This window comes from Cryptomeria japonica, chromosome 10, assembly GCF_030272615.1.
Source record: "Cryptomeria japonica chromosome 10, Sugi_1.0, whole genome shotgun sequence".
In the NCBI taxonomy this organism is placed as follows: domain Eukaryota; kingdom Viridiplantae; phylum Streptophyta; class Pinopsida; order Cupressales; family Cupressaceae; genus Cryptomeria; species Cryptomeria japonica.
In genome coordinates this window covers 579,745,263-579,772,906 of record NC_081414.1, presented here as the reverse complement: position 1 = coordinate 579,772,906, position 27,644 = coordinate 579,745,263, and the positions used below count along the sequence as shown (strand labels likewise).

The 27,644-nt window shown below is 36.0% G+C and overlaps 1 protein-coding gene across 1 annotated transcript in view; it reads left to right on the top strand.

Annotated features, from left to right (window-relative positions):
- The first annotated feature begins 2,836 nt into the window (after positions 1-2,836).
- Positions 2,837-27,644, top strand: part of LOC131071882 (sulfate transporter 1.2) — a 136,869-nt gene continuing 112,061 nt past the window's right edge. Inside the window, exons 1-10 of the mRNA XM_059213514.1 lie at positions 2,837-3,592; positions 3,837-3,885; positions 4,404-4,608; positions 4,697-4,871; positions 5,239-5,304; positions 5,548-5,661; positions 5,821-5,937; positions 6,225-6,351; positions 6,456-6,742; positions 7,007-7,197. Of these exons, the coding sequence (XP_059069497.1) occupies positions 3,212-3,592; positions 3,837-3,885; positions 4,404-4,608; positions 4,697-4,871; positions 5,239-5,304; positions 5,548-5,661; positions 5,821-5,937; positions 6,225-6,351; positions 6,456-6,742; positions 7,007-7,197 (1,712 nt within the window). The 5' untranslated portion in view covers positions 2,837-3,211. The remainder of the gene's footprint in view (positions 3,593-3,836; positions 3,886-4,403; positions 4,609-4,696; positions 4,872-5,238; positions 5,305-5,547; positions 5,662-5,820; positions 5,938-6,224; positions 6,352-6,455; positions 6,743-7,006; positions 7,198-27,644) is intronic.

The window sequence follows — 27,644 nt, the reverse complement described above, 5'->3', positions numbered from 1 at the left end:
GTAATGTGGTATGTTTTTCATTATGGGCTCCTCTGTGCATGCATCTTTGTTCTCTTGGGACAAATTGAATGAGCAGCTTCAGAAGTACAACTTCTTTGAGGGTGATGGATGGATTGGGGACATTTTCGCCAGACTTTGACATTCTTCAAGACTCAATTGAGAGGTCATTGCATTCTTCCTTGGTTTATGGTATGAGATTCACATCTCCACCTTCTTTTATCAATTGGTTCAATGCAAATTCAGATCATAGAATGGAACCCAGTTGGTCATCTACTATGATTTGCTTCATGGCTTGTGGGAGTTGCTTATTCATGCTCAAACAAACCCTCATGATTACCCTTAACTAACATGGCAGAAGAATGAGTTGAATGAGAAGTAGGGTAAATTGTGCATCACTTAAGGTGTTTAGAATACTTCCTGTTTGATCTCACAATGAATGGTAACATATTTTAACATAAGTTTTGGACAGTGATTAAAGTGGAAAACCAAGTTAAATTCAGTTTTGAATGGAGATTTTGTTACTGATTTCATCATTAAGTTGCAAACAGAGATAGTCTATTTCCCAGCATTTGCCCCTGTCTCGTTCTATTGGGAACAAGGTCATTTCCAACAAAGCATAAAAAGATTCATGTCCCTTCATCAGAGATTGGGACATTTTGTGAACGAAGTTGTCACATATATGTTTTTTGCAAATTGCTTGTTCTTGGACAAGATTTTGATGATAGTTGCTCCAATTGGGGATATCCAGATAAGTCTTACTTTTACTAGTAGTTATAATCTTCTTGGGTTGATTTTGGTTTCTTTATTAGCTCATGGTAGGAGGGTTTTGAATATTTAGCCTTAGTATACTATTTAATCTAAAAATGGGTAGATCTTGCATTCAGTTGAGGGTGATTTTCCTCCTCCTTGGATTACTCTTATATTCATGTTATTGTAATTTCTTACTTTACTATATCTAATATATTTTAGGCTTCAACCTTTTGCCAAAAAAAAAAAAAAAGCTACAACTCAACCGAGCACAAGTGGTAATACAACTACACAGTCATACATCTAGAAATTTATTTAGCAATTGCTACCTTAGCATGTCTACTTATAAATGTAAGTGTTTTTCTTAAAGCAAGTCATCTTAAATTTCATTACATGTGCAAAGTAAATCAAAGAGTCGACACCTAAAGCAATCCAAACTTGTGGTAAGCTCCTCTTAGGTTTTGTATCCAAAAATACATAGATTTTGCTATCTTACACGTCCTCAATTTATTCTAGCTTCCATGTTCTTTTATAATGTTGTCTACATAAGTTCTTATGTTTCCTAATAGTTGCACATAGATGTTAGTGATTATTTAGTTATTAATCACTCTTGTATTTACAACAACAATATATATCCAACACTCAAGATGCATATTTGACTATATTTATTAACTAATTAAAATCCTAAATCATGTTATGTTCTTAATTTTAATTAAATAATGAATATACTCAAATATGAAACCTTAATGTTGGATAGACAATATGATTTTCCATTGAATGATCACAAAATGATTTTTTTAAGTAATTGAACAAAAAGGATTTTAAATGACGTTGTTGCATGCTTCATCAATTCACCCGAAAGCTACCAACATTAATCGTTAATCTTTAGCCTCACCATGAAATCTCTTCTTATACATGTTACTACACTTTAGTCATTATAGGCAATGCATATTGATTGCATGTATTACTTTCTTTAGGTATGATTGTAAATGTGCATATTGATGATTTGGGATAAGGCTTAATGCCATTGATCAAAGAATGACTACAAGCTTATGAAAGCTACACAACATATATGATACATGATTTCTCATCATTGTTTATGGCAAGCTCTTTCCACTTTTGAAATTAAACAGATTTTTTTCTCATAATTTAAGAGTTCACTTACAATGACAGCATACTTTTATGCATTTGTTAATAATTTAATTGTTTAAATAAACCTAGTTTAATATAATTTTTTAATTGATATAATATATAATTCAAAACATTATTGTAAAATAATGAAACAATTATAATATAAAATATGAAAGTTCAGTAATAGACCCATTCAATTTTTATTAAATTGGTGGGGAGGAGGATTGAAATTATACAGCCATTAAAATTTAATAATATAAAAAGATTATAATTTAATAATTGTTTAGAAAGATAGGTCAAAGCCCATAAAATCATTTACTAAAAAATCCCTTAAATAGTTGAACAGTCCCTACTGAAAAAAATATCTAAACAGCCATATAAAACTTGCTCTAATAATTGAACAAAGCACAATTTATAATGCTATTAGAAAAACAACAGAAAAGCTTTTTTTTTAAATGAATATTATTAAGAAAAAACAAAAGAAAAGATACAGAAAATTGAATTTGTTTATTATTCAACTGTAAAACATACATTGAGAATAGTGAAGATGCATGACCCTTTGAAAAAACCCAGCACAAAACTCCAATGAAAATGCTCAATTCTTGGCCATCGCAGTTCCATTCTTGGTGCGAGCCACAGAAGATGAAAGTGATTGCCTGTAACTGAGTTTGTCCACAAACAAGCCTTTCTAACGGTAATAAAAAAACAAAATGGATCTCTCGACCAAGATTTAACTTAGCTTGAATTCATATAGCTTGAATTCATAATATTACACATGCATTGTGCATACTTTAATTAATTGAATTCATTTTTAACCATACTTGGGCACCACCACCTTAGTCATCATGTTTGGCGTGATATTGCATGGTCGTTTTGATCGAAGAAGAAAGGAATCCTGCTATTTATTTTTCAAAGTTGTCTCTGTCGAAGATAGGATGGATTACCTGTTAAAATATTTATATGTTATCGAGTCTTTGCCTTGTTAACACCCGTTTGTATCTCTTGATCTCAAGGTCAACTATAACAGTTATCCTGTAAAATTTTGAATTGTATCTTACCAAAACTTTGCCTTGTTGACACCTTTTGTATCTCTTGATCACAACGTCAAGAACAGTTTGGTTCGTTTTTCAGCTTATTTTGGCTTTAGGATGTCATGCAGTCTTAGTCTCCGATGTTTTCTTAATAAGTTATTTTCTCTTTAATTCATTCATTTCTGTCAATGAATATTATATATAAATGGGGTTCACGATATTGGGTATGATTGAGAAATGCTTACCTGACCACCATTTATTTTCTCTAAGGAAATTTAAATTTAAATTAACCGTGAGCAACAATGAAACCGTTCGAGAGCTCAAAACCTGACCCTGAGCTCAAACTCACACGACCCAACAATGGAGACTATCCCGAAGGTGATGATGCTAAACTCCATCCCTCCTCGCTTAAATATGTGGAGAATGACCTGCCGGCGGTGTATAAGCCAGGTGGTTCTCAGCCTGCTCTGAAGCTGCTCACAGACTTGAGGATTACAATCGTAGAGGCCTTATTCCCTGATGACCCCTTGCGCCATTTCAAGCGCAAGCCTAAATCCCAGAAATTCATACTAGGTTTACAGGCAGTCTTTCCTGTGCTTGAATGGGGAAGACATTACACGTGGTATAAGTTCAAGGGAGACCTGTTGGCAGGTTTAACAATTGCAAGCCTCTGCATTCCTCAGGTAGCTATTTTCCTGTTATTTTTATTTCTGAAGATTCACCTGTGCTTTAGTTTTAAGTTATACCCAAAAATTTCCTTGCAAATACATGAGATCAGGATAAGCTTGGTCCTTGGTTCCATTTTATCCTTGAAATGCATTTATTCAGGAGCTTCTGCCATCAACATCTAAATCTGCTCTAGAATATTTCGGGTGCATTTCTAGCATTAATATTTAATTGAGATGACTGATTTCTGCTAACCTACAGGATATTGGATATGCCAAATTGGCTCACGTGGAGCCTCAATATGCTCTTTGTAAGTTTCTCTTTCCACTTGCCTTTAAATAAAGTGCTTATAACCTGAGATTGGTTTTGACTTCAGATAATAATTTGTAAGGGAGTAGTTATAATTGCAATCTCTAAGTAGGATTTGTAGTGCAAGTCCCTGATGATTGAGCATTTGTGTTCTCTGATAACATAGGAGGTCTTGTTTGATCTTTGACTTCCCTTGCTTTGACTCTTCCTAATGTAAATGTTTTGTAAAAAATCGATAAATATACAGTGACACATCCATTGTTGAGAATTTAGTTCTGAAAATTTTGTGAAAGAGAAAAATTGTGGAATAGTTTAGGACTTCAGAAATAGAACAGTTCAATAAAAAAATTGAATTGCTTTACAAGCTCTCTTAAATCTAAACTTGCCCATTATACAGGATAACAAAATGTTGATGATTTGTAAGCTTTCAGCAGCTGATTTAATAAACAGCGAAACGGACTATATCTCAAATAAATAGGATTTTAATTGGTTTCAACTTTTGCTTTGTAATGTTGAAAGACACCAGCTTTGTAACCCCCTTGATATATGCTGCTATGGGGAGCTCCAGAGATATTGCAATTGGGCCAGTAGCTGTTGTTTCTCTCTTGTTGGGCACATTGATCAGGAAGGAAATAGATGATATTAATTCAGCTAATTACTACCAACTTCTATTCACATCAACATTTTTCGCTGGCATTTTCCAGGCAATACTTGGAATCTGCAGGTTTGCAAATGCATACATATATTAGTAAATCCAATCTACGATTGTTTATGTACTACCATTATCATCTAATGATACTTCGGTTGGTCAGGCTTGGTTTCCTGGTTGACTTTCTATCCCATGCATCTATTGTTGGCTTCATGGGAGGTGCTGCCATTACAATTTCACTACAACAGCTGAAAGGATTTCTTGGCATAAATAATTTCACCAAGAATGCGGATATGATCTCTGTAATGAAGTCTGTATGGGGTTCTGTTCATCATGGAGTATGTAACTTCACTAGTTCTCGTTTTCTTATGCTTTCTGCTTTGAAATTTGTAAATATCTGCAATTTCTTAAAATTCATTTCATAATTCCTTTGTATTAAGTTTTACCCAGGAGAACTGAGGTGATATAGTACAGCCAAGATTTCAAAAATATTCTAGAAAACCAATTTCTAGTTCATTAATGCTTTCTGCTTTGAAATTTGTAAATGTCTGCAATTTCTTAAAATTCATTTTATGATTCCTTTGTATAAGTTCTACCCAGGAGAATTGAGGTGATATGGTACAGCTGAGATTTCAAAGGTGTTCTAAAAAACTAATTTCTAGTTCATTAAGCTGTTATAGTTTGCAACATTGTATTGTCTTGCAGTGGAACTGGCAGACTATTTTGATTGGAGCATTTTTCCTGATGTTTCTAATGACTGCAAAATTTATTGTAAGTCTCCGACCTCCTCCTGAAGTTTCTTATGGCAATCAAATTTATTGTAGACCCGCATATCCAACACAAGGAAAAAATATCCTGTTTTAGGTAGTTTACATACATCTAAGAAATCTGGCCAGGCCTTCCCATTTATGTGAAAAGGCAAAAATTTGGTTCTGCATGTAGCATTTGTTAATTTAACGAAAAGCACATACAATTTCAACTAAGACACTTTCCTACTATAACCAACTCCAACAGGGTAAGAAAAGCAAGCAACTTTTCTGGGTTCCTGCTGTGGCTCCACTGATCTCAGTCATTTTGTCTACTCTCATTGTTTTTCTTACGCGCGCAGACAAACATGGTGTGAAAATTGTAAGTACATATTCATCTAGTTATGGTGGTTATTGGTTTTCCTAAAAATTGAGGAGGTGGTAAGTAGAAGAGAGGATCAATTTATAGTGCTTGTTTTCAGGTAATGTAGGTTGCTCTCAATATCTAGATTCTCACACTGAAACTTCTGATATTTATCAGGTAGGACATGTTAAAAGAGGAATAAACCCAAGTTCAGCAAATAAAATTGCTTTAAAGAGTGCCCTTCTTCCAAAAGGTGCTAAGATTGGTTTCGTGGCAGCTTTGATTGCTCTGACGGTATGATAAACACTCTATTTTCGTATGAAAGATGGATTTCAAGCCTTCAAGTTTCTTTTTTCTTTCCGTCTTAATGACAGGATTAATTAGTAATAGACGATTAAGCGTGATACTGGGGTATACCTTGTCATGTTGATGTTGATCAAACTGGACTGAAGTCATCTGATTCTGAACCTCAATAAATAAAATTTATTACAAGATCATTAAATAGTAGGTTGTAGGGTCAACTTATACCTTGTGATTAAACTGGACTGACATTATTTGTTAACATGTAAGGACCATTATAGGAAGCTATTGCAATAGGAAGAACATTTGCTGCTTTAAAGGATTATCATTTGGATGGAAACAAAGAAATGATAGCGATGGGGATTATGAATATGGCTGGTTCATTGACTTCGTGCTATGTTGCAACAGGTATTTCTAAATTATTTTTCGTGATAGGTTATTTACATTTTGTAACCTGAAAACGACTTCTAGAATCCATTTCGATATTGAATGTTGTCATGTTTTCTTTGCAGGCTCCTTCTCACGCTCAGCAGTAAACTATAATGCAGGCTGCCACACAGCAGTTTCTAATGTTGTTATGTCAATCATAGTTCTACTTACACTTTTAGTGCTTACACCACTTTTCCACTATACTCCAAATGCAATCTTAGCTTCCATTATCATCTCTGCAGTCATGAGTTTGATTGACATCAAGGCAGCATATCTCATCTGGAAAATTGATAAACTTGATTTTATTGCCTGTATGGGAGCCTTTCTGGGTGTAGTATTTGTCTCCGTTGAAATTGGTCTCTTGATTGCAGTTAAGTAATACTTTATTTCTCACAGCATTATTAACTGGAGGAAATAAAAGGAATGATTATGTATAGTGGGTGTTAAGCATAATAATAACTCAAATAAGGGATTGGAAAAGCAGGGAGGAAAGGCATTTTCATAGGCCTTACCTTCTGCTTACATTCATATAACTTAGCAATGTGTTAGTTGTTTTTATTTACTCTATTCTACTGTTATTTATTATTGAAGTAGGAAGGCTCCTTTAATTTTCATTGCACTGGCTATGAAACAGGTTGCTCTTTCCTTTGCAAAAATTCTTGTACATGTGACAAGGCCCCATACAGCTTTACTTGGGAAAATTCCAGGAACAAATATATTCAGGAACACTGAACAATATCCATCAGCTGCTACTATCCCTGGGATTCTTGTTGTGCGCATTGATGCTTCAATTTACTTTACAAATGCAAATTACATCCGAGAGCGGTAAGATCTGTTTCAATTTTTCCACTTACATTGAATATACATTTTTTATTTTTCTATATAGATAAGGTTTTCTTAATAAATATCAGGCTCTATTTTGAAGCTGATACATGCAGTGGTTCTTCTTGTTCTTTTAACATGGTTATGTTCATCTATTAATAACTCTTTCGTATGAATTAGTAACATTATTTTTATGACATGTTGATTCTTTATACATGAAAGATTTCAAAGATCACGTGTTTGTGACTATATAAGTTGGAATAAATTAGAGAGGGAATGTACTTGCAGAAAAGATTTGGAGTTGGACTCTGAAAACATTGGTCCCTCAAGGGGGTTACTCACCAGTGGGTTGTAGAGAAAGACAAGGGCTTGATATCCTTGGTGCGACTTGCCATCAATCTGGGCTTGTTAGCCCAGATTGATGGCAAGTCGCACCATCTGATGGACTGTCATTATATATAAATATGAGCTCTACGCACTTGTAAATGATATGGACTCACTGTGTATCAAAATTGTTTGTACAATTTATTTTAAACAGTTCACCTTAGACTCGTACATTTGGTGCCTTTGTATGTCTGATTACACGTATTTCTGTTTGTTAGTTATATTGTGAAAGTGAATGTACCTGCCTCCATGGCACTGTCACATGATCAAAGTAAGCACAAACTATAAATTTGCTTTTTATTTGCCTACAAAAATAAAAAGAGAAGAAAAAGGATGATTCTGTCTACTCAAAAAGTGGTATTAAAAATCCATGTGACGCTTAAAAATGCAATGAAAGCCTAATATAAACTGTAAAATAATATAGTGTAAGACACCATAGGTCATGAAGGGTGCTAGTGAAAATATATGCTCTGCATCAATTGGTTGCATTCAATGGATGCAAGGAATTAGATGATGCAGCCCAAATCCTGCAACTTAATCATATGTAATGTCAACCACAACACTATTAACCCAATTTAAAACAGGCACATAAAAGAACTAACAGTTGTTAGCACAAAAGACAAATTACAGCCAACAGAAATCCGCCAAGAGCAGCAACTTAATGATAAAGGTTAGGAGTTTGTAGAATACACGATCAATGACTCTCTTTCATTCACCCATCTATCTAAATATATGTGTGCAAAAAACAAACTGACCACTAATTCAGCACACACACTGTAATCAACTTCCCTAAAGACTCAGCATTCCCTGTATTAAACAAAGGCAACTTCTACTCAACTATGTCGATGTAGCTCACCAAAACAGGGCTATTACAATAGTTTCTCTCTTAAGGAGAACAATCAACAAACTCCTAGAACCTCTCAACCATTTGGCCGACTGGTGTATAGCATCCTCCCCTTCTGAATACCTTGTTCAAAGCTGATTTTATCTAAAATCTGACTCCGTGGAAGCCAAAACACTAAGATGACCCAGAGCTCACTGCTAATAGTTTTGGGTGATTCAAGATTTCCTTTACTTCAAGATGCTCCTGAATCAAATTCCTAAAATAAGAGTTTGTGAGCACAGTGCTCACAAATTTATCCAAAAAATCAGGCCATGGCATTCCCTTCATCCATGTTAAGGTACTACCATAGTTTTTCAAACAGTTTCTTCATCTGTTTCAAAAAACTTGTTGGGCCATAAGCTGTCCTCTGCCTAGCTCTTATAATCTTTCATTTTCTCTTTCCCCTTGCTTGGACATAGTTTGTCCACCTCCTACAAATTGCTCTCTTCTATTTTTCTAGCTTACAGGCTTAGACCCACCTCCACTATAAGTCATTCTAGATTTTCTCATTGCTTGTCCAACCTATTATTGGACTTCTAAACCAACCATCTAAGCCTAAATGCATCATCTTTTCTCTCTTTTCAGTTTTCATCTTCCCTCTACATTTTGGGTATCAAGTTGATTAACCATTCTTTTCATGGCTAATTCTAAGCTAGCATTATTACTTCCTCTTCTCTTGTCTTTATTGCAGCATCAAGCTTCATTGTAGCTTCACCATTTATAAGAGCTTTATTAGCCATTCTTTTCATGGCTAACTCTAAGCTAGCATTCACTACTTCCTCTCCTCTCGTCTTTATTGCAGCATCAAGCTTCATTGTAGCTTCACCATTTATAAGGGCTTTACAAAGTTCTTTCAAATCTTCATCTCCAGCCATCATGAGCTCTTTAAATAGTTCATTTGCTTCACCTTGGAGAGATCCCTCTTGTGCTTTCTTGAGCTCTATTACACCTATACACAAACAATCAAAAACAGAAACTGATTAAAGGGAATCATAAATTCTCATAGGTGCTTCTTCCTTCTTTCATTATACCACTTAATACACTATCAAGAGTCCCTTTTCATCTTCATCTATTATTGTTGACATATCAGATTCTGGCATGTTCACAATATCATGCCCTTCACTTCTTTTTTTACAACGCCATCCTCTCTCAGAAGGACTTCTTCTTTATCACAATTACTAGCTTGATTTCCCTGTTTGTGCTGCTCAAGGCCTTTTTCATTCACACTCTACATATCAGGGAAGTCTTTTAATTTTCCTTCCTTACTACTACCTCATCTCTAATATGGATCGCTTCCACAAGTACAATATCTTGGGCACCTCTAGTGATAGGCTGCATTCTTCTTTATTACTATCTTCTAAATCTTTTCCTCTTCCATGGTACTCATCAATACTTTCCCCTTCTTCAGGGTAATAATGCTTAACATCTTCATCCCATTAATCTTCTCCATCTTCATCTTCTTCAAGTTTTACTTTTGGGTAACGCAGATCTACCCTTCTTCATATCTTCATTGGGAAAAACAACCTGAGTATTAACTAATTTCCTTCAACTCAAACTCTTTGTAAAGTATATTTAAGGGCCTTCCATTCACTAGTAATTCTCTCAACTCTTAATGGGATTTAATCTTTCAATGTTCTAGTAGTTCTATCACTTTGTGATGCAGGGGCACCCTAGGATTTTGTAGGTTTGCATTGACCAGGGGTATGTGTGAAGTTATTTTGTTGGTTCCAAGTGATGATATGGACCATTTGGTTGACAAAGATGATAATATGGCTGCAGAAGTCAGTAGTTGGTTGCAAAAGATGGCAGTTGCTGATGAAGATGCTTGCATGGTTGTGGAAGTGTGGAGATGCTCACAAAGTTCCCAGTTGTTGTAGCAAGTGGTTGTTGGCGAAGACAACATTTGGCTGCAGAAGTGCCAAGAGGCTGAAGTATATTTTTCATTGAAGAAGTTCATGTGGCTGCTGAAATTGAGGAGTTTGTGGCAGAATAAGCGAGTCACTGCTAAAGATGATCTTTTGGCTAACAAAGTAGGTGCTAGGTTGCAAGAGTGAGTGTTGGTTGATGAAGAATTGTAGGAAGTTCATTGATGAAGCATTGTTAGAAGCTGAAAAGGAACCTAAATGGCTATGGAAGTGTTCAAGGAGTTTAATTTTGGTGTTAGTTCATCTTGCATACATGTCTAGTCAACATTTAATGATTTGATCAATGTAATCAAGGAATTAGCCAATATTTTCAAAACTTTGCATTCATTGCCTTGCCCAGTGATGTAAATCTCATGTTGGCCCCTGAAGCTTAGATGATTAACTATTTACCCACCCTAACTCTCCCATTAAAATGCCTAGCAATGTCAAATGGATTTGAGCTAGATTTTAGGAGTTTTCAGAATGACTGCAAGTGCACTAACACTTAATTTGTGCACACTATATCAAGCGCCAACTTTTGGCGAGATTCAATTAGATCATAGGAAAAAACAAGCAAGAGTAGTTTTGAGGCAACTTGAGCAAGCAAGTGTTAATGATATAGCGTTAGTAGCAATCCTTCTAATCAACTGAAACAAATATGTAAATGGCCTATTGGCCTTACATGTTTATTTAATTCAAAGATCAACAAACAGTTTATTGTAGACGCATATATCTGATCATGTACTTAATCGAATTGATTGTTTATTACTTAAGTCATAAACCAATTATAAGTGAATCGGTTTATTAGAAACCATCAAGACTCTTGAGAGTAAAGAGTCACGACTTCTCAGGAAGTCGTTTAGTATCATATATCAATATGATACGATGTCATTAGAACAAAGATCGATCATTAATTAATAGATGCAGCGAATGTAACATGAGTTCAATCAAGTTCCTACAGCAATAAAGATAGAGATGTGGATCAACCATACATTAATCAAATCTGCAGTTCAATCAGAATACATCTAGGATTAGAGACAGTCTGTAATACACGAAAGGATAAATAAATCAAATAATTATCTATGCATACATCCATGATAGATTGAACCACATTCATCATCGGTGGTATACATTCAAGGGAAAGTGAACATTGACTGTTGATTTTCCCAGGTTTTATTGGATGTATTTTAATGTATATATCTGATTCAATCTGATACTTGCATTCTTGGAATTCTATGTTTTCTCAAATTGAATAACATTATACTATATATATTCCTTTGGAGAGGCATGTCCTTGAATGGACATGTCTCTCCTTTAACTATAATAATTTAATCAATATTATAATGTTTCATCAATCGATTATTAATTTAGAATAATATAATAGATTAATATTGAATATTAAATTTTATATGATTAATAATAATATAATAATATAACATAATAATATATTATTATTAATCAACATTTATTATATGTATTCTAAATGATCATTCGACTGAAGCTACAAACATTAACACTCTCTCTTAGCTAGGGAGGATGATCAGACAGAATGTGTAGTGATCTTCCATGTCAACACCTGTGGCCCTCACCATAGCTACACAAAACATATTTAACACTCCCTCTTAGCTAGGGAAGATAAAATCAATGCAAATGCATTAAGTCTAGATTAATTATGGAATAGAGAAAATATTATCTCACTATGATATCAGGAACTATGGTATAAACAAGAATATCAAGGCACATGATATTCACCATAACTCAAAAATATCATCTCATGATATTGGGAGTATTTGCATCAACCATATGTGATAACTCAATGATGAACAATAAGTACCAAACCGGTAATGAGAGGGGGGGGTGAATCAGTACAGTCACAATATCTTCATTCTAACCAATTTGACTGCAAACATTGCAAATGTCTGACAGACAGTAACACCGGTCTGAAACAAAGTGCAACCGGTAAAGCTAAGAATAACTGTGTCAAGCATTAACCGGTTGATCACTTAGCTTTCCACTCAACTTAATACTACACTTCCATTTCACCCTATGCATGAATAGGTAATCTATCATCAGAAATATAATAGCGGCTAGCTCAGCATGATTTACCTTCAGACACAAATCACTTAAATCATCACATGAAAAATACTACACATGACACACAGATTTTTCACATGGAAACCCAACTGGGAAAAACCACAGTGGGGATGAATACCCACAAGCTGCTTTTGAACTCTTTAGAAGTCTACTCTGTTAGGAGCCTAGTCCGATTAGAGACTATTACAACAGGTTCTGCTAGGAAACGATCCTATTAGGGATCACCTGGTTAAGGGATGGCTAAATACCTGGTTAAGAATTAAACCCTGTTAGAGGTTACCTTGTTAGAGGATTTCAAGAACTCAATTAGTTTGAGTCACCCTGTTAAAGGATTTACAGCAAGTTGATTAAAGCTACCCGGTTAAGGGATTTTCCAACTATTGAAGTGGTTAAAGATCAACAGGTATTACAATGATCTGATAATAGCACTCAATGCCTAATGCAGATCCGCTTAAGTTCCTTCCTTCTGCACACACACAATGCAGGAATCAATCCTCTTATCTCATCTGGTCTGGCAAGAATCACGTATCTCTTCACTTGGATACACACACACCATTTGCCAACAACCTCAGCATGAGACACAACATCGACCTTATAGGAAACAAGTAGGTCGGTAGCATAAACCCTAAACCCTAAACATTTAGGTTAAGCAATTCAGGTGGTTCAATCCTGGCCATTGAACACTTTGCATTTGAATACAAAAGCCTTGAACATATCTCAAGACATTCTCCATCGTTCATTCTTCACCGCTTTCATAGCGGCTTGTAACCCATCACACGTTTTCCACCGTTAACAGAGACTTCGCACATTCCCGAGGTAGATAGGATCGATCTCCTTCATGCAAGATCCTTCACGCGCTCAAGCTGACGTGGCAACACGATCTGATCTTTATTACAATGCTAACTCATCACACAATGTCATCAGTTGAGTCACACAAGCTTGGAACACTTCAACCGGAAACCCTGAGATTGAGAATACCAACCGGTAGTCATGCAAAACTTCCATATACCGATTCTCATACCAACATGCCGGTTCACCTTTTCACATATACCAGTTCACAATGTTATACCGATTCTCTTGCCAGTTGCTTACTTCCATATACCGGTTCACTTTTCAGCATATTGACATCAATGACAACATACAATGTCATCATGTCTTCATACCGGTTCACATATGCCAACAATATGATGCTCATCACAGGGGAGTATTTGCATCAACCATAGTCTCAAGGTGTGAATTTGCCTCCATAAGCGATTCTATTCACAAGCTCTTGCATGGATTGCCTCTGTCGGCGATTCTATCCAGAAGCTCTTGTGTGGATTGCCTCAGTCGGCGATTCTATCCATGAGCTCTCACGTGGATTGCCTCAGTCGACGATTATATCCACAAGCTCTTATGTGGATTGCCTCAGTCGGCGATTCTATCCATGAGCTCTCACGTGGATTGCCTCAGTCGGCGATTCTATCCACAAGCTCTTAAGTGGATTGCCTCAGTCGGCGATTCTATCCATGAGCTCTCACGTGGATTGCCTCAGTCGGCGATTCTATCCACAAGCTCTTACGTGGATTGCCTCTATCGGCGATTCTATCCACGAGCTCTCATGTGGATTGCCTCTGTCAGCGATTCTATCCACAAGCTCAAGTTATTGTAAGATCGTCACCTTCCAATAACCTCAAAAATACAAGTGGAAATCATTTGGAAGTCGTCACTTCCTTATGATTTACACAGCGCCCATAAGGCATTAAATGATTTCATTAGTATAATAATCAATTGAATCAAGTTTTACCTCATAAGTGTTTCACCTTCAATAGTGAAAATCCCTCTCAATCATTATGATCGAAATTGTCACAAGTTGACTGAACCATCTGCTCCCTCTGAAGCTCAAGTTCTTGTATCAACCTCTTGTCCTCTTTTGAAATGTCAGACTCCCTTTGCATCTGGTCTCAATCATCAATTCGTTTATAAGCATCAATTTATTTCTCCCTTTAATTCAATTTTATTGGGCTTTTGTCCTGAAGGTATGTCAAAGAGAGATTACAAATAGCTCATAAACTAAATTATCTCGAACAAAAATACCAATGATAGAAGCATACAAGATTTTACTAGCCAATATTATAGCATAAATTACAAACTCAATAATTCATGTGCCTTAATAAAACATGGAATACTTATCTTAAGTTTAAAACATTTCCTTTCATAAGGTGAGCCCATATAAGAAATATCACGCATGAATCATCTCTCATCATAATTCCCTTTGAATGATGTAGAACATTTTCATAATTTTGATCAACACTTTCATTATGATTTGCAACACACAGTCGTTAATAACTTTTGCAATTTACCAAATTTATCCAATCTCTTCAGTGAGATGTTATAAAATCTAATTACAAACATTTCCTCCAAGTTATAGCCAAATCCAACGGTTAAAACAAAAGTTATGACATTTTTCCCAAAGCTGCTAACCCTAGGTAGAGTTTCAAGTGACTTGCACCAAAGTTGTCATATCTTGCACAAAACTGAATCAAATTTGATGAGATAAACATATTTGAAAACTAGAAACACAGATCTTTCCATCCATATATTATAGTCCTCATTTTGAGGCCAACCAAGGGCCGTACAATGGCATATTTCAGGCTGAAAATTCTAGAAAAAACTGAATTCTCCAACCCTCTCCAACCTCCAAATTAAACTTCACAGGCCTGAGCTCTGATACCATGTTGATTTTCCCAGGTTTTATTGGATGTATTTTAATGTATATATCTGATTCAATCTAATACTTGCATTCTTGGAATTCTATGTTTTCTCAAATTGAATAACATTATACTATATATATTCCTTTGGAGAGGCATGTCCTTGAATGGACATGTCTCTCCTTTAACTATAATAATTTAATCAATATTATAATGTTTCATCAATCAATTATTAATTTAGAATAATATAATAGATTAATATTGAATATTAAATTTTATATGATTAATAATAATATAATAATATAACATAATAATATATTATTATTAATCAACATATATTATATGTATTCTAAATGATCATTCGACTGAAGCTACAAACATTAACATTGACTATTATCTGCTTGCTGTCTAGTCACTTTCGTGGGAAAGTTGGAATAGTAATACAGCATAAACTGTATACTCTACTGATAAAATTAAAGAAAACTATATTCCTCAGTCTGATCACAAAATCAACAGCAAGTTGATGAGGTTGTTGTCTTCGACCATGAGCATGAGAAGAAAAAGACAACAAGAACATTTGAAGGAGGTCTATGACAGACAATATTTGCAATGAACAAGAATGTAATGTCCCCATATAAGATCCTTTAAGATTTGGGACTAATTTCCTAAATTTTCAATTGCAATAGGCTCCTTCTATTAAACTTATAAGCTTGGTTAAGGGTAACAATTGATTGGTTTGAAGTTTTAACCAGATTTGCAATGATCACTCTTACATCCAATTTGCCTTAAACAAGGGATCGATCTAGTTGTAAGGATTATATCGATGTATATCTGTTTTGATATGCAAGAATAAGGGATTGTATTATAAGTATATTGATTAAAAAAATGTATATGAGATTTTGAAGTATCTAATGTTCTCTTTTAACTAAGAGTTGAATGACAATGAAGATTATTGATATGATATGTTGGTCAAGAGTACAGCATTGCTCTTTCTGATATCCTCTTATTACGAATGTAATTGCATCTATTTGGTTGAAAGAACATATATTAAAATATCTATTTATACCTACTGCAGTTCCTGAGATTACTTGGTGTATATGCGATGGTACTTGTTACAGAATAGAGAGTATAAGCTGTTCCTAATATCTTCTGCATAATACATGCGAATTACACTACTGCTGATCAACCCAGCCTGAGTGCTTGACTAATGTAGTATTTGTAATGGTGATGATTTTGTTTTAGGCAATCGTTTTTTCAGATGTATGTCTTGATGCTTATGCGATACTAGATCGCTGTCTCTAATCAACTTCTCTATGAACATGCGATTGGAAATCCTCTGAGATTTCCCCTTAATTAAAACCTTATAGTTTTAGAACTAATTACTTAGAACTACCATTTCAAAGGGCTTCTTTCTATTGAAACACTTAATTGCTGACCCAACTTGTATAAGGATGTTGATTCCTATACTCAACAACCTGTATATGTCTTACTTGTGGAACTGTTATGCATATGGAATGTAATTGCAATGAATTACTGATATATATAATAGATTTGAATATGCTGATATGTTTTGAATGTAATATAATCTGATGTATAAGATATGACTTGTCTTTCTCATATGAAGCTTATATTATGCAGATTAATAGTTTATTTCAATATCGATATATGGATCAATTGCTATCTTTGACGACTTCTTGAAATATATACCAAGTATATTGTCCAGTTATCCCTCACGTACCTTCCTATATGAGTCCCCATATATAACTTTCATATACCTTCTGTTAAGAGTTGATCAGAAATAAGTCAGAGTATTAAATATTTTAATCTTTAATTAATTTTTGTTCTCATATAAATGTAATAACCTTTCAATACTGGATTGTCTTTTCGACTTCCTATGAGGACATAAATGTAGTGGCTGTTCAGCTTCTTTGAAAGCTTATGAATAAGCTCAATTCGAATCCAATTGCAGGGAGCTAGAGAGTTCTAGAGTTACAGAGTTACAGGCATACAACTCTTAGGACGATTTTGCAAAGCTATGACATGCATCTCGTCTATTCGAGTTAGCCAATTTATATCAGCTCTCATGAAGTCCACAGGCATACGCTCCTTCACAAGATTGCCTAACTTGTACGGGCTTGGGCATACAACTCTTTTTCACAGAGTTTGCCCAAATTGGATGGATTTTGGGCATACAACTCTCTTTCACAGAGTTTGCCCAAATTGGATAGATTCAAGGGTATACAACTCTCTTTCACAGAGTTTGCCAAAAATTGTATGGTTCTTACATATTTTCAATGAAATGAAATTTTTATATGATTTATTATGTGTTTACAATACCAACAATTCTGCTTTGGGTATTGTCCTCTGAATTGACAGAAATAATTCAGATCAAGAGTTGTGACTCTTCAGTCAATTAAGAGTGCGTCTTCATCGTAATCGTGGCTTTTGGGAAGAAGTGAGAGACTCGCTTAATCATAACAACCCGCAACCCTTTAAAATAGATAATAAGGCATTATAGTAATCGCGCCCTTTTTAACATAATTCTTTTGACCGTTAATGTTACTCTTGCTGAGCGGTAGTAGTCAAGGCATTTACCATTACAATCACTATCTCATGACTCATCGATAGTCTCAGTTGGTATCTCTTTAATTGCTAATCCTTGTTCGCTAGCTTTTTCAATACTATATATTTATACATATATATATAAATTATATATTTATTATTTTAAATATATAAATTATATATTTATTATTTTAAATATATAAATTGTGTTTAAATTAAGTTTTATAATATAATATTAATTTATTTTTATTTGAATATTTCAAGAATATTATTAGTAATAAATACTAATAAATATTAATTAAATAATACTATTTAATAAATAAATAAATTTCAAATAATCATTTGTTGGTAATTATTATATTAATAATAATAATTGTTTCATTTAGGACATATATAATGATCAAGGAGGGTACGTGACAAAGAATACCAAGTTGTGTATAAGAGCGTAGAGACCACATGGTAGAGAAAGAAGAGAGGGGCTGTTAATGGGGCAGTTAGCTTTGAAAATCTTTTGACAAGCCTTCTATAATGTCCTAAAAATCCCCTTACATGTTTTAAAATCTTAGGTCAAGGCCAATCTACTATTGCCTTAATTTTCTCTTCGTCCACACTAACTCCTTGGGCATTGATCTTATGCCCCCAAATACAAAATTTAGGTCATTCCAAATTCATATTTAGATGCTTTAGCAAATAGTGACTATATTGCTCAAGTATCCCCAAAACTTCATCAATATGCCTTTAAGTGATCTTCCCAAGTTTTACTATAAATCAACATATCATCAAAGAACACCAAAAGAAATTTCCTTAACTGTTTACTAAATATGTGGTTCATGCAAGATTGGAATATGGCTGAAGCATTAGTTAGTCGAAATGGTAAATCTAGAAATTCAAAATGTCCAAAATGACACCTATAAGCACTTCTCATTCTTTATCGATTATATCCAAAATGTAAATTGATCTTGGAAAAGCATATTGTGCCATGAAGTTCATCTATTAGTTCATCAACCCTAGGGAAGAAGTATCGGTTCAAACCGGTCTCAGAGAAGTATGTTGCATCATGAAGTTCATCTATAGGTTCATCAACCCTAGGGATCGAGCATCGGTTCTTGATAGTTTTTTTTATTAAGTTCCCTATAATGCACACATCCTCATAGTGCCATCTTTCTTTTCTACCAATACTATGGACAAAGTGAAAGGGTTAGAGCTAAGTGATCTATGCTCCATCTCAAGTAACTCCTCAATTGTTCTCTCAATTTCTTCTTTATATCTCTTTGGGTGGCAATATGGTGCAGTAATGGTGGGCTGTGCTCCCTCCTCTAGTTCGATGGTATGCTCAAAACCCCTCTTAGGAGGTAATCCAGGTGGAATGTTGCTAAAAATTTCCCTATGCTTATCTAAGATAGATTGGATATCAATATGAGTAGTATTTCCTCCTTTGTGTGAAGATTTATCAAGGATTTTACATTGTATGTAATGTCCCCTCCTGGAAGTAAGCATGCTTCCCATAATTAAAGCGTATATATACCACACTTATCATGCCTTCAATCAGATTATTGAAACTAGAGAACAATTAATTATTCGTAATACAATCAATAATTATTATACTTAGGCCCCATCCTTACTTCTTTCCTACCCTACTGGAGTACGGGGATTTACTATCATAGGGCACTTGGAAACCAGTCTATAAGTAGGCTCCCTCAAGGTTTCAGGACTCCATCCATACCCCATCTTGGGCTTACCTATCTTGTGAGGATTTTCTCTGCCTCTCCCTACACACACCAACCTATCCTCTCACAAGCAATAGCGAATGATTAAAGACTAGGCCATTGATATGATAGTCTTTCATGCATTATGAATGTATAAGAAATTAAGCATAAATCTGATCTATTATTATGATCAAATGCAATCTTATTGACAATGCTTCTTTGTATGTATTTATAACAGAATATACAATAACTTGTCTTATATATAGAAATGCAGACATAACCCAACATAAATGAACAAGTATATGATCATAAGCGCGATGCAACAATACCAGTCTGCAGCTCTGCTGTTGATAATATTTTAATCCTGATTTCCTCTTTATACGGACTCCACGTCTTTTATTCTTTTTCTCCTTCGATTATCTCTCAATAACCGAAATGCTGCATATATATCCCTTCAATATGAACGGGAGGTTATGTCTCTCCCAGCGGTCATATCCTTCCTAGAAGTGATGACTCTTTCCTACGTGTCTCTTGCAAATGTCCTTTCAACCTTAACTAATCTTAGTCACTGCTTTTCATGAGTTACGTTTGTGCCTTATCAAATCGGCCAGCATTCTTGCCACTTCAATGTTTATTAATGTAATCATATTAACCATGATTCGTTTCTCTATGAATCGTTGCTTTGTCTATTTGCACTTTGTCTTTTCCTTGATACAAGTCGCATCTGTTGTTTATGTGATTGCTGCAAGTTGTAATCACTGTCCAATCATTTCCTTTGTAAATTGCTGCATACAATGACAACCTTTACTGCTATCTTACTTATTTCTTATTTCTCTTCTTAACCGAATGCCTTAAGAGAATCAATGTGGCACATTTCATATCTTTGTCTTGCTGTTGACAGACAGCTGTAGCGTTTGGAGAAATTGTGAAGTCTTATCTAAAACAATTTCTCGCCTAGGGTTTAGAATTATTCGATGTTGGGTCTCATGTCATAGCGGGGACATGACAATCTGCCCTTCCCGAAATTGCTTGTCCTCAAGCAATGAGAATTCTTTCAGTGTGAGGATCCCTAAACTAACCCTTGAAGATTTGTAATCCTTAGATCCTTCATTTGCATTAAGTCGTAGTTATCTCTTAATCGTAAGGCAAGAACTTATATATTAGGATGAGGATGACACACATCTATGACCTCAAATGCACTATTCTTTCCTGAATAAATTGATATCTCATTTTGGTTCACTCTAGTTATTCTCATATTCTAGATCAACCAAAAATAGAAATCTTATGATGATCGGAATATGTCTATATTAATCATAGACACTCATGGGGTAGACAGACACATCAGGTATGAACCAAACACGGAGCATACACATAAAAACATGAAGTATACACATGGATATATGCAAACACGGAGCATACAAGCCAATACACATATTGTTAGGTCCTTATTGACTAGGATGCATTCATTGTTTTAGCCTTACCCTATAGGCTGGCAGGATCAAGGCTTTGATACCAATTGTAATGTCCCCTACTAGGAGTAAGCGTGTTTCCCATAATTAAACCGTATATCACCACACTTATCATGCCTTCAAATCAGATTATTAAAACTAGAGAACAATTAATTATTCACAATACAATCAATAATTATTATATTTAGGCCCCATCCTTACTTCTTCCTAACCCTAATGGAGGACAGGGATTTATTGTCATAGGGTGCTTGGAAACCAGTCTACAAGTAGACTCCCTCAAGGTTTCAGGTCTCCGTCCATACCCCATCTTGGGCTTACCTGTCTTATGAGGATTTACTCCACCTCTCCCTACACACACCAACCTATCCTCTCGCAGGTAATAGAAAATAATTAAAGACTAGGCCATTGATATAATAGTCTTTCATGCATTATGAATGTATAAGAAATAAAGTATAAATTTGATCTATATTATGATCAAATGCAATCTTGTTGACAAAGCTTCTTTGTATGTATTTATAACAGAATATACAATAACTTGTACTACATTTATATATAGAAATGCAGACATAACACAACATAAAGGAACAAGTATATGATAATAAGCACGATGCAACATACCAGTATGCAGCTCTGCTGTTGATAATATTTTAATCTTGATTTCCTCTTTATACAGACTCCATGTCTTTTATTCTTTTTCTCCTTCGATGATCTCTCAATGACCGATATGCTGCATATATATCCCATCAATATGAATGGGAGGTTATGTCTCTCCCAGTGGTCATATCCTTCCTAGAATTGGTGACTCTTTCCTACATGTCTCTTGCAGATGTCCTTTCAACCTAACTAATATTAATCGCTGCTTTTCATGAGTTATGTTTGTGCCTTATCAAATCGGCCAGCATTCTTGCCACTTCAATGTTTATTAATGCAATCATATTAACCATGATTCTTTTCTCTATAAATCGCTGCTTTGTCTTTGCACTTTGTCTTTTCCTTGATACAAGTTGCATCTGTTGTTTATGTGATTGCTGCAAGTTGTAATCACTATCCAAACATTTCCTTTGTAAATCACTGCATACAATGACAACCTTTACTGCTATCTTACTTATTTCTCTTCTTAACTGAATGTCTTAAGAGAGTCAATGTGGCATATTTAATATCTTTGTCTTGCGGTTGACAGATAACTGTATCGTTTGGAGAAATTGTCAAGTCTTATCTAAAACAATTTCTTGCCTAGGGTTTAGACTTATTCATTGTTGGGTCTGATGTCATAGCGGTGACATGACATTGTGTGACCCATTCTATTTGCCCATGTCTAAATGCTCTCTCCATCCATTTGGATGGCACAACCTTTGGAGATCCATCCAATAGACCTTGTAGAATTACTTCCTTGCAATTGTGTTGGAAACATAGTTCCATATTTTGAAAATCTTGATAATATCTACCTAAAGAATGTAACTATTGAATGCCCTTAACCACATTCATATCACCCATGTTCACCACATAGAAATCTTCACCTATTTGGTGGTTCCCCAAGGTATACTTAGTTGTTGAATTCTTTGTGCAAGGGGTAGTGAATCCATCAACCATGATTACCTTGAAACCTTCAAAGTTTTCAGCCATTAATTTCATCCTCATCACTAGACCTTCATCAATGAAGTTATGTGTAGCACCACTATCAACTAAGACAATCACCTTTTCAACCTTGTAAAACACTATGAATTCTAAAAGGATGGTACTTGGGTACTGTTGACGTGTATTTTGTACACGACCCAACACAGAATAAAATACCCAAGGGTACCTTATCCTCTCTTGAGTAAAGCCTCTGAATGCTGAAGATATCGCGAAAAGGATCAATCAGGGTGACTTCAAGGTTCTTCGCTGTAGGATCTCTACGTGTGGATAAGCACCAGTGGTCGTTGTGAATGTTGTTTCTTCAAGGGGCCTTATGTTTTTGATATGCAGGAACAGGATTTTCCTAAAGCTAACAGGTTCTCAAAAAAATAGCAAAAGATAGGGTTTCAAAAGATGGATACTAATCTAATCCTAAGAATGACTCAATGTAGGCTAGGCTTGGTAAGATTCTACCAATTTCAATATTGCCAAGGATTTACAACTCCACTGAAATTGATGCGATCTTCTAAGGTGATTAGTGATTTTCAAATCATCAAGAATTATAGATACTACCATAAAGATACATATCAATAGTTCAATAATGATTGAAGGTTCAAGCAATCTCAATGTCTCCAGTTGACCACACAAGGCGTCCTTACAATCAGTAAGAGGCTAGTGGTTTGGAACGTGAATCTCACCAAAGATCAAGCACAACACTTAGTCCTTCAAACTTAAATACTACTTCGACTGAGAATGATTCAAGAAAGTAAACAACCATGAAGATAGCCACAAGAATTGCAATAAAACACCATAACTTCAATATTTTATTGATCTCAAAGCCAAAATAGACAACAATTGTTCGAAATTCTTTCTTCACTACTCAACCTTGCTACAAAATAACTTTCTTCTCTCCAAAGCTCTAACTATTATCTATCTCCTTCATATCTAATTTCTAATGACAAAATGAAAATGAGTGAGGGTATATATAGCATCCTCAATTACAATGAACGGCCCAGATCAAAAGAAGATCAACGGCTGAGATTCTGACACCTAAACCCTAATTAGGGTTTGTTACAAAAAGTTCCCCTTTTAGATGAACATTATTAAATGCATAGCCAAATATTTAATTGGCACAAAAATCGAAGAAACATAGACCAATGAAAATTAAGATGCCACATCATCCTATAACAACCTTTCTTCTAGAACCTTGTTCCCTTTCCAATGCTCTTTCTTAGCATATGCAACGAATCTGGACACAATTCCTTCAAAACCTCAGCAATGGGACTCTCAGGAAGATTCTTCATTCATTCCTGCAAGTGAATAACCTGATCAAAGGCAGTGAGAAGAGCAGCTTCCCATCCAGGTTCGAGTTCTTTGATCTTCTCAATTAGGAGCATAGTAGTGAACATTAGATCCCGTTGCTCATCTGTGATGACATTGTTATCTTTGTAAAAGATGACCTTGACTCTCTCTTCCAACTCTTGGAGGTCCACATCCGTCTCAACCTCGATCCGTCTACCAAGAATGGTACACAACACTTCAAACACCTTATCCTGAATTGGATGGATGACACCTTCAACTTGATTGCATTTGGTGCTGATGTCTTCGAAAAGAACTTCTTTCATCTGGAGTAGGGTTGACCACTGAAGTAGGTTATGAGCTCCTCCATCCATTATCTTTTCTTGTGCTAGGATCTTCCTTGGTGTTTGCCTGATTACTTGCAAAACAGGAATGATAACATCTCTAGTGTGAGCGAAAGCGACTACAGTTATCATTAGGTTGTGGACGATCTCAAGGACCTGGATAGCTCGGTGGATTGTTTTAATCATTCTTGTTGTAAATTCAACAGCTACCATGTGAGATTTGTCAATCCAAGAGCTCATAAGCTGAACCAAGCTCGACTCTTTCTGCCTCGCCAATTGATTCAAGGGGAAGTGCTTGCATAGGAGATACTGCTGGATCCTGACGTCCCAAGGGCTGATTGAGATGGCTAAAGTAACCTCTCCAAGCACCAACCTCTCTCTCAAGCTTCCTATTCTTTTCCATTTCTTCTTTAAGTTTGCCCTTAAGTGCTTCAAATGAATCAGTTGCCTCATCCATTGCCTGTTCAGTAGTGAGCGGACCAAGCTCAAATGTTTCTACATCATACTCTTTTGCAAGAATTTCACCTTCATACTTGTCCACTACTGGTGTAGCTATCTGCAATTTCCTGGATCCTGTCTCATCTCTGATCACCTTGGACATCTTGGTGGCCTTCCTCTTTTCTGTTACCTCTTGAGAATTTCCTATAAGGCTCTCTAAGTCAATTACATCTTCTTCATCTTCAATCACAATCACCCTTGTCAGTCTCTCTTTCAACCAATCTGGAATGGCGGATCTCGTCTCTCTAACTTGTATTTCTTTAGGCAATGGTTCATCTTCTCGGAGAGGAGATGTCGCTTCATCATCATTCTTCTCTTCATGTAGCTCATCAACTTGGGGAGATTGACTTGATGAATGTTGAGGTGTTTGTCCCCTCTCTGGCTTATCATTCTTGTATCATGGACTCCATAGATTCATCAATCTCAGGTACCATCTTCTCTTGACCTTCAGCTTGACTTGCCTTCTTTCCATGTCGAGAAGATGAGCCTGATGGGCGATCTTGATTGGCCTCTTGCTTCCTCTTGGAGGGTTCTCTTTTCTCAGGTCTTTCTTTCCTCTTTGCACCTCTAGGATGAGAATTGTCTTCACTTACGCTCGCTCCTCCTTCTTCTGGTCTTTCCTCCAAAGTAAAAGTCATTGGTATGTTCTGCTCTCTTAACTTCTGATGTTGTACATCCACCCATCTGCGAGTACATGACAAAACTGGAGTCATCAAAGCCCTCAAGTCCAAAACCTCAGGTTCATTCCAATCTATCTTCACTGCTTTGTCTTCTCTGTCATAAGATGACTGGAGATGTCTACCGCTATCCTATGCTTGATCAGCTACCCTATAAACTTTACATTTCCTGATAAGATCTAAGGGTAGCCTGGAATGCATCTTTCTTTTAACCTCTAAATCACTTGAGAGATTCATCCAAAAGTCCTCTACCTGAAATTCGTGTTTGTACCTCTTACCAACTGTCTCCTCCATATAACCATGAGGATCAAAATTCTCCCTCGAGGCAAAGAATGTGAATGAATATAAAGCCAATTCCTTCTCTGCATCCTCCAAGGCTTGAGTATTAGGACATACCTGTTGTGACCATTTCACACATCGCCCCATTAAAATGGGGACCCCCTCTTTTTGCTCGTTTTGCCTGTCCTTTTTCTCTGTTTTTTTTAGGTTTTTGGTTTAGTGTGTCAGTTGTCTGGATTAGGGTCAAGCCTTAGGGTTCCCGTTTTGTCGTTTTCAGGCCAGAGTCCAGTCACTCTTGAGAGCTTTTTGAGCTTCCTCTCGCAGGATGCAATTCTGAATAAAGTAAATTCGCCAGAGGCTGAGTAAGTTGGTCTAGTTTCAATTGGATGCAGAGTCCACATTTGTCTAAGTGTGAATGATGAGATTTTGATTTTTTGTCCGATTGAGTAATTTTGACCAAATTTTGAAAATTTTGATAATTGATCCCGGGCATTGGAAATGACTTGTTTTTGCCTTGTGAAGTGATTAAACTCCCAAAATCTTGATATTTTGGCCTGTAGGAGCAAAATCGCTCCTGTCCCTCAGTGAAGGACCGGAGCTTGTTTTTCAAAATCTTACTGTCTCTGCAGGATCAAGACGAATTTCGAATTGGAAGTGATAAAGGGAGGCATGTTCTTTCCGTTGAATATAATTTGAAGAATTTTACAAACACGGAAATGTGCCAGGAGTAAAAATCGCTCCTGTCCCTCAGTGGAGGACCGAAGCTCAAAATCAAACATTGCCTTGTCCTTGCAGGATTTGAACAATTTGACGAGTTGAGGGGATCAAAAGAGATATGTTTCATCAGTTGAATATAATTTGGAAGCGCAAACATGAGGAAAACATGACTTTGAAGCTAAATCGCTCCTGTCCCTCAGCCAGGGACCAGGGCGAAATTCAGGGATAGCTCCTGTCCCTCTCCCAGGGACCAGAGCGAATTTCCTCATGAGGCATGTTTTGGGCAAAGATCAAGCAAGTTTTGAGTTTGAAGCAAGAAAGGAGGATGAAATGAACCCGTTGAAGACAAATTGAAGATTACAAGACATCAATAGGAGACTCAAATTGGCCTAGGCGCTCCTGTCCCTCAGTCAGGGACCAGAGCGATTTTTGCCTTAGGTCAATTTTTCACCAAGTTAGAACGAATTTCATGCCAAGAATAGGTGAAAGGGTCCACATCGGGTCCATTGAAGACAATTTTGGAAATTAGCAAAGTGTGATGGAGCCTAGAGCATCAAATTCGCTCCTGTCCCTCAGCCAGGGACCAGGGCGAAATGTTAATTATCATGCCTTCCACCCAAATTCAAGCCACTCTAAGTCAGGATACAAGCTGGCAAGGACATTTTGAGGTGTCTCGACGAAGAACGAAGTATCAAAGACCGCCAAAGATGAAAGATTTGCACTGAAATGCCCAAGTTCGCTCCTGTCCTTCAGGCAAGGACCAGAGCGAAATATTTAAATGAGGCCAAATTTAAGTTGCCATTCACATTTTAAATGTTTGAAAGGGAGTAAAGAACATCCTTTTGCACTTTGAAGACAATTACAAGTTAATATGATGAACGATTTGCACCAAATGGCCAAATTCGCTCCTGTCCCTCAGTCAAGGACCAGAGCGAAATCTTCATGGAGGCTTAAGTTTTAAATGATAATCACATTTCATACGTTCGAGAGGGATCAAGGGACCTCATTCTACATTGTGAAGGCGATTGCAAAGTGATGAGAACAAAGATGAGCCCAGGATACCAAGAATCGCTCCTGTCCTTCAGCCAGGGACCAGGGCGATATTCATTTCACTAGCCAATTCCTTCAAAAATCATGCCAAGTCATGGACGTACAAGGTTACACAAGTGTCAAAGTGATCTTAAGAAGATGATATGAAAAGAAACCAAACGTTAAAGGGTGATCAAATTGAGCCAAGAAGCTAAATCGCTCCTGTCCTTCAGGCAAGGACCAGGGCGATTTTCACATAATCACTCATTATCCTTCAAGATCACGTCAAAGCCAAGCTACA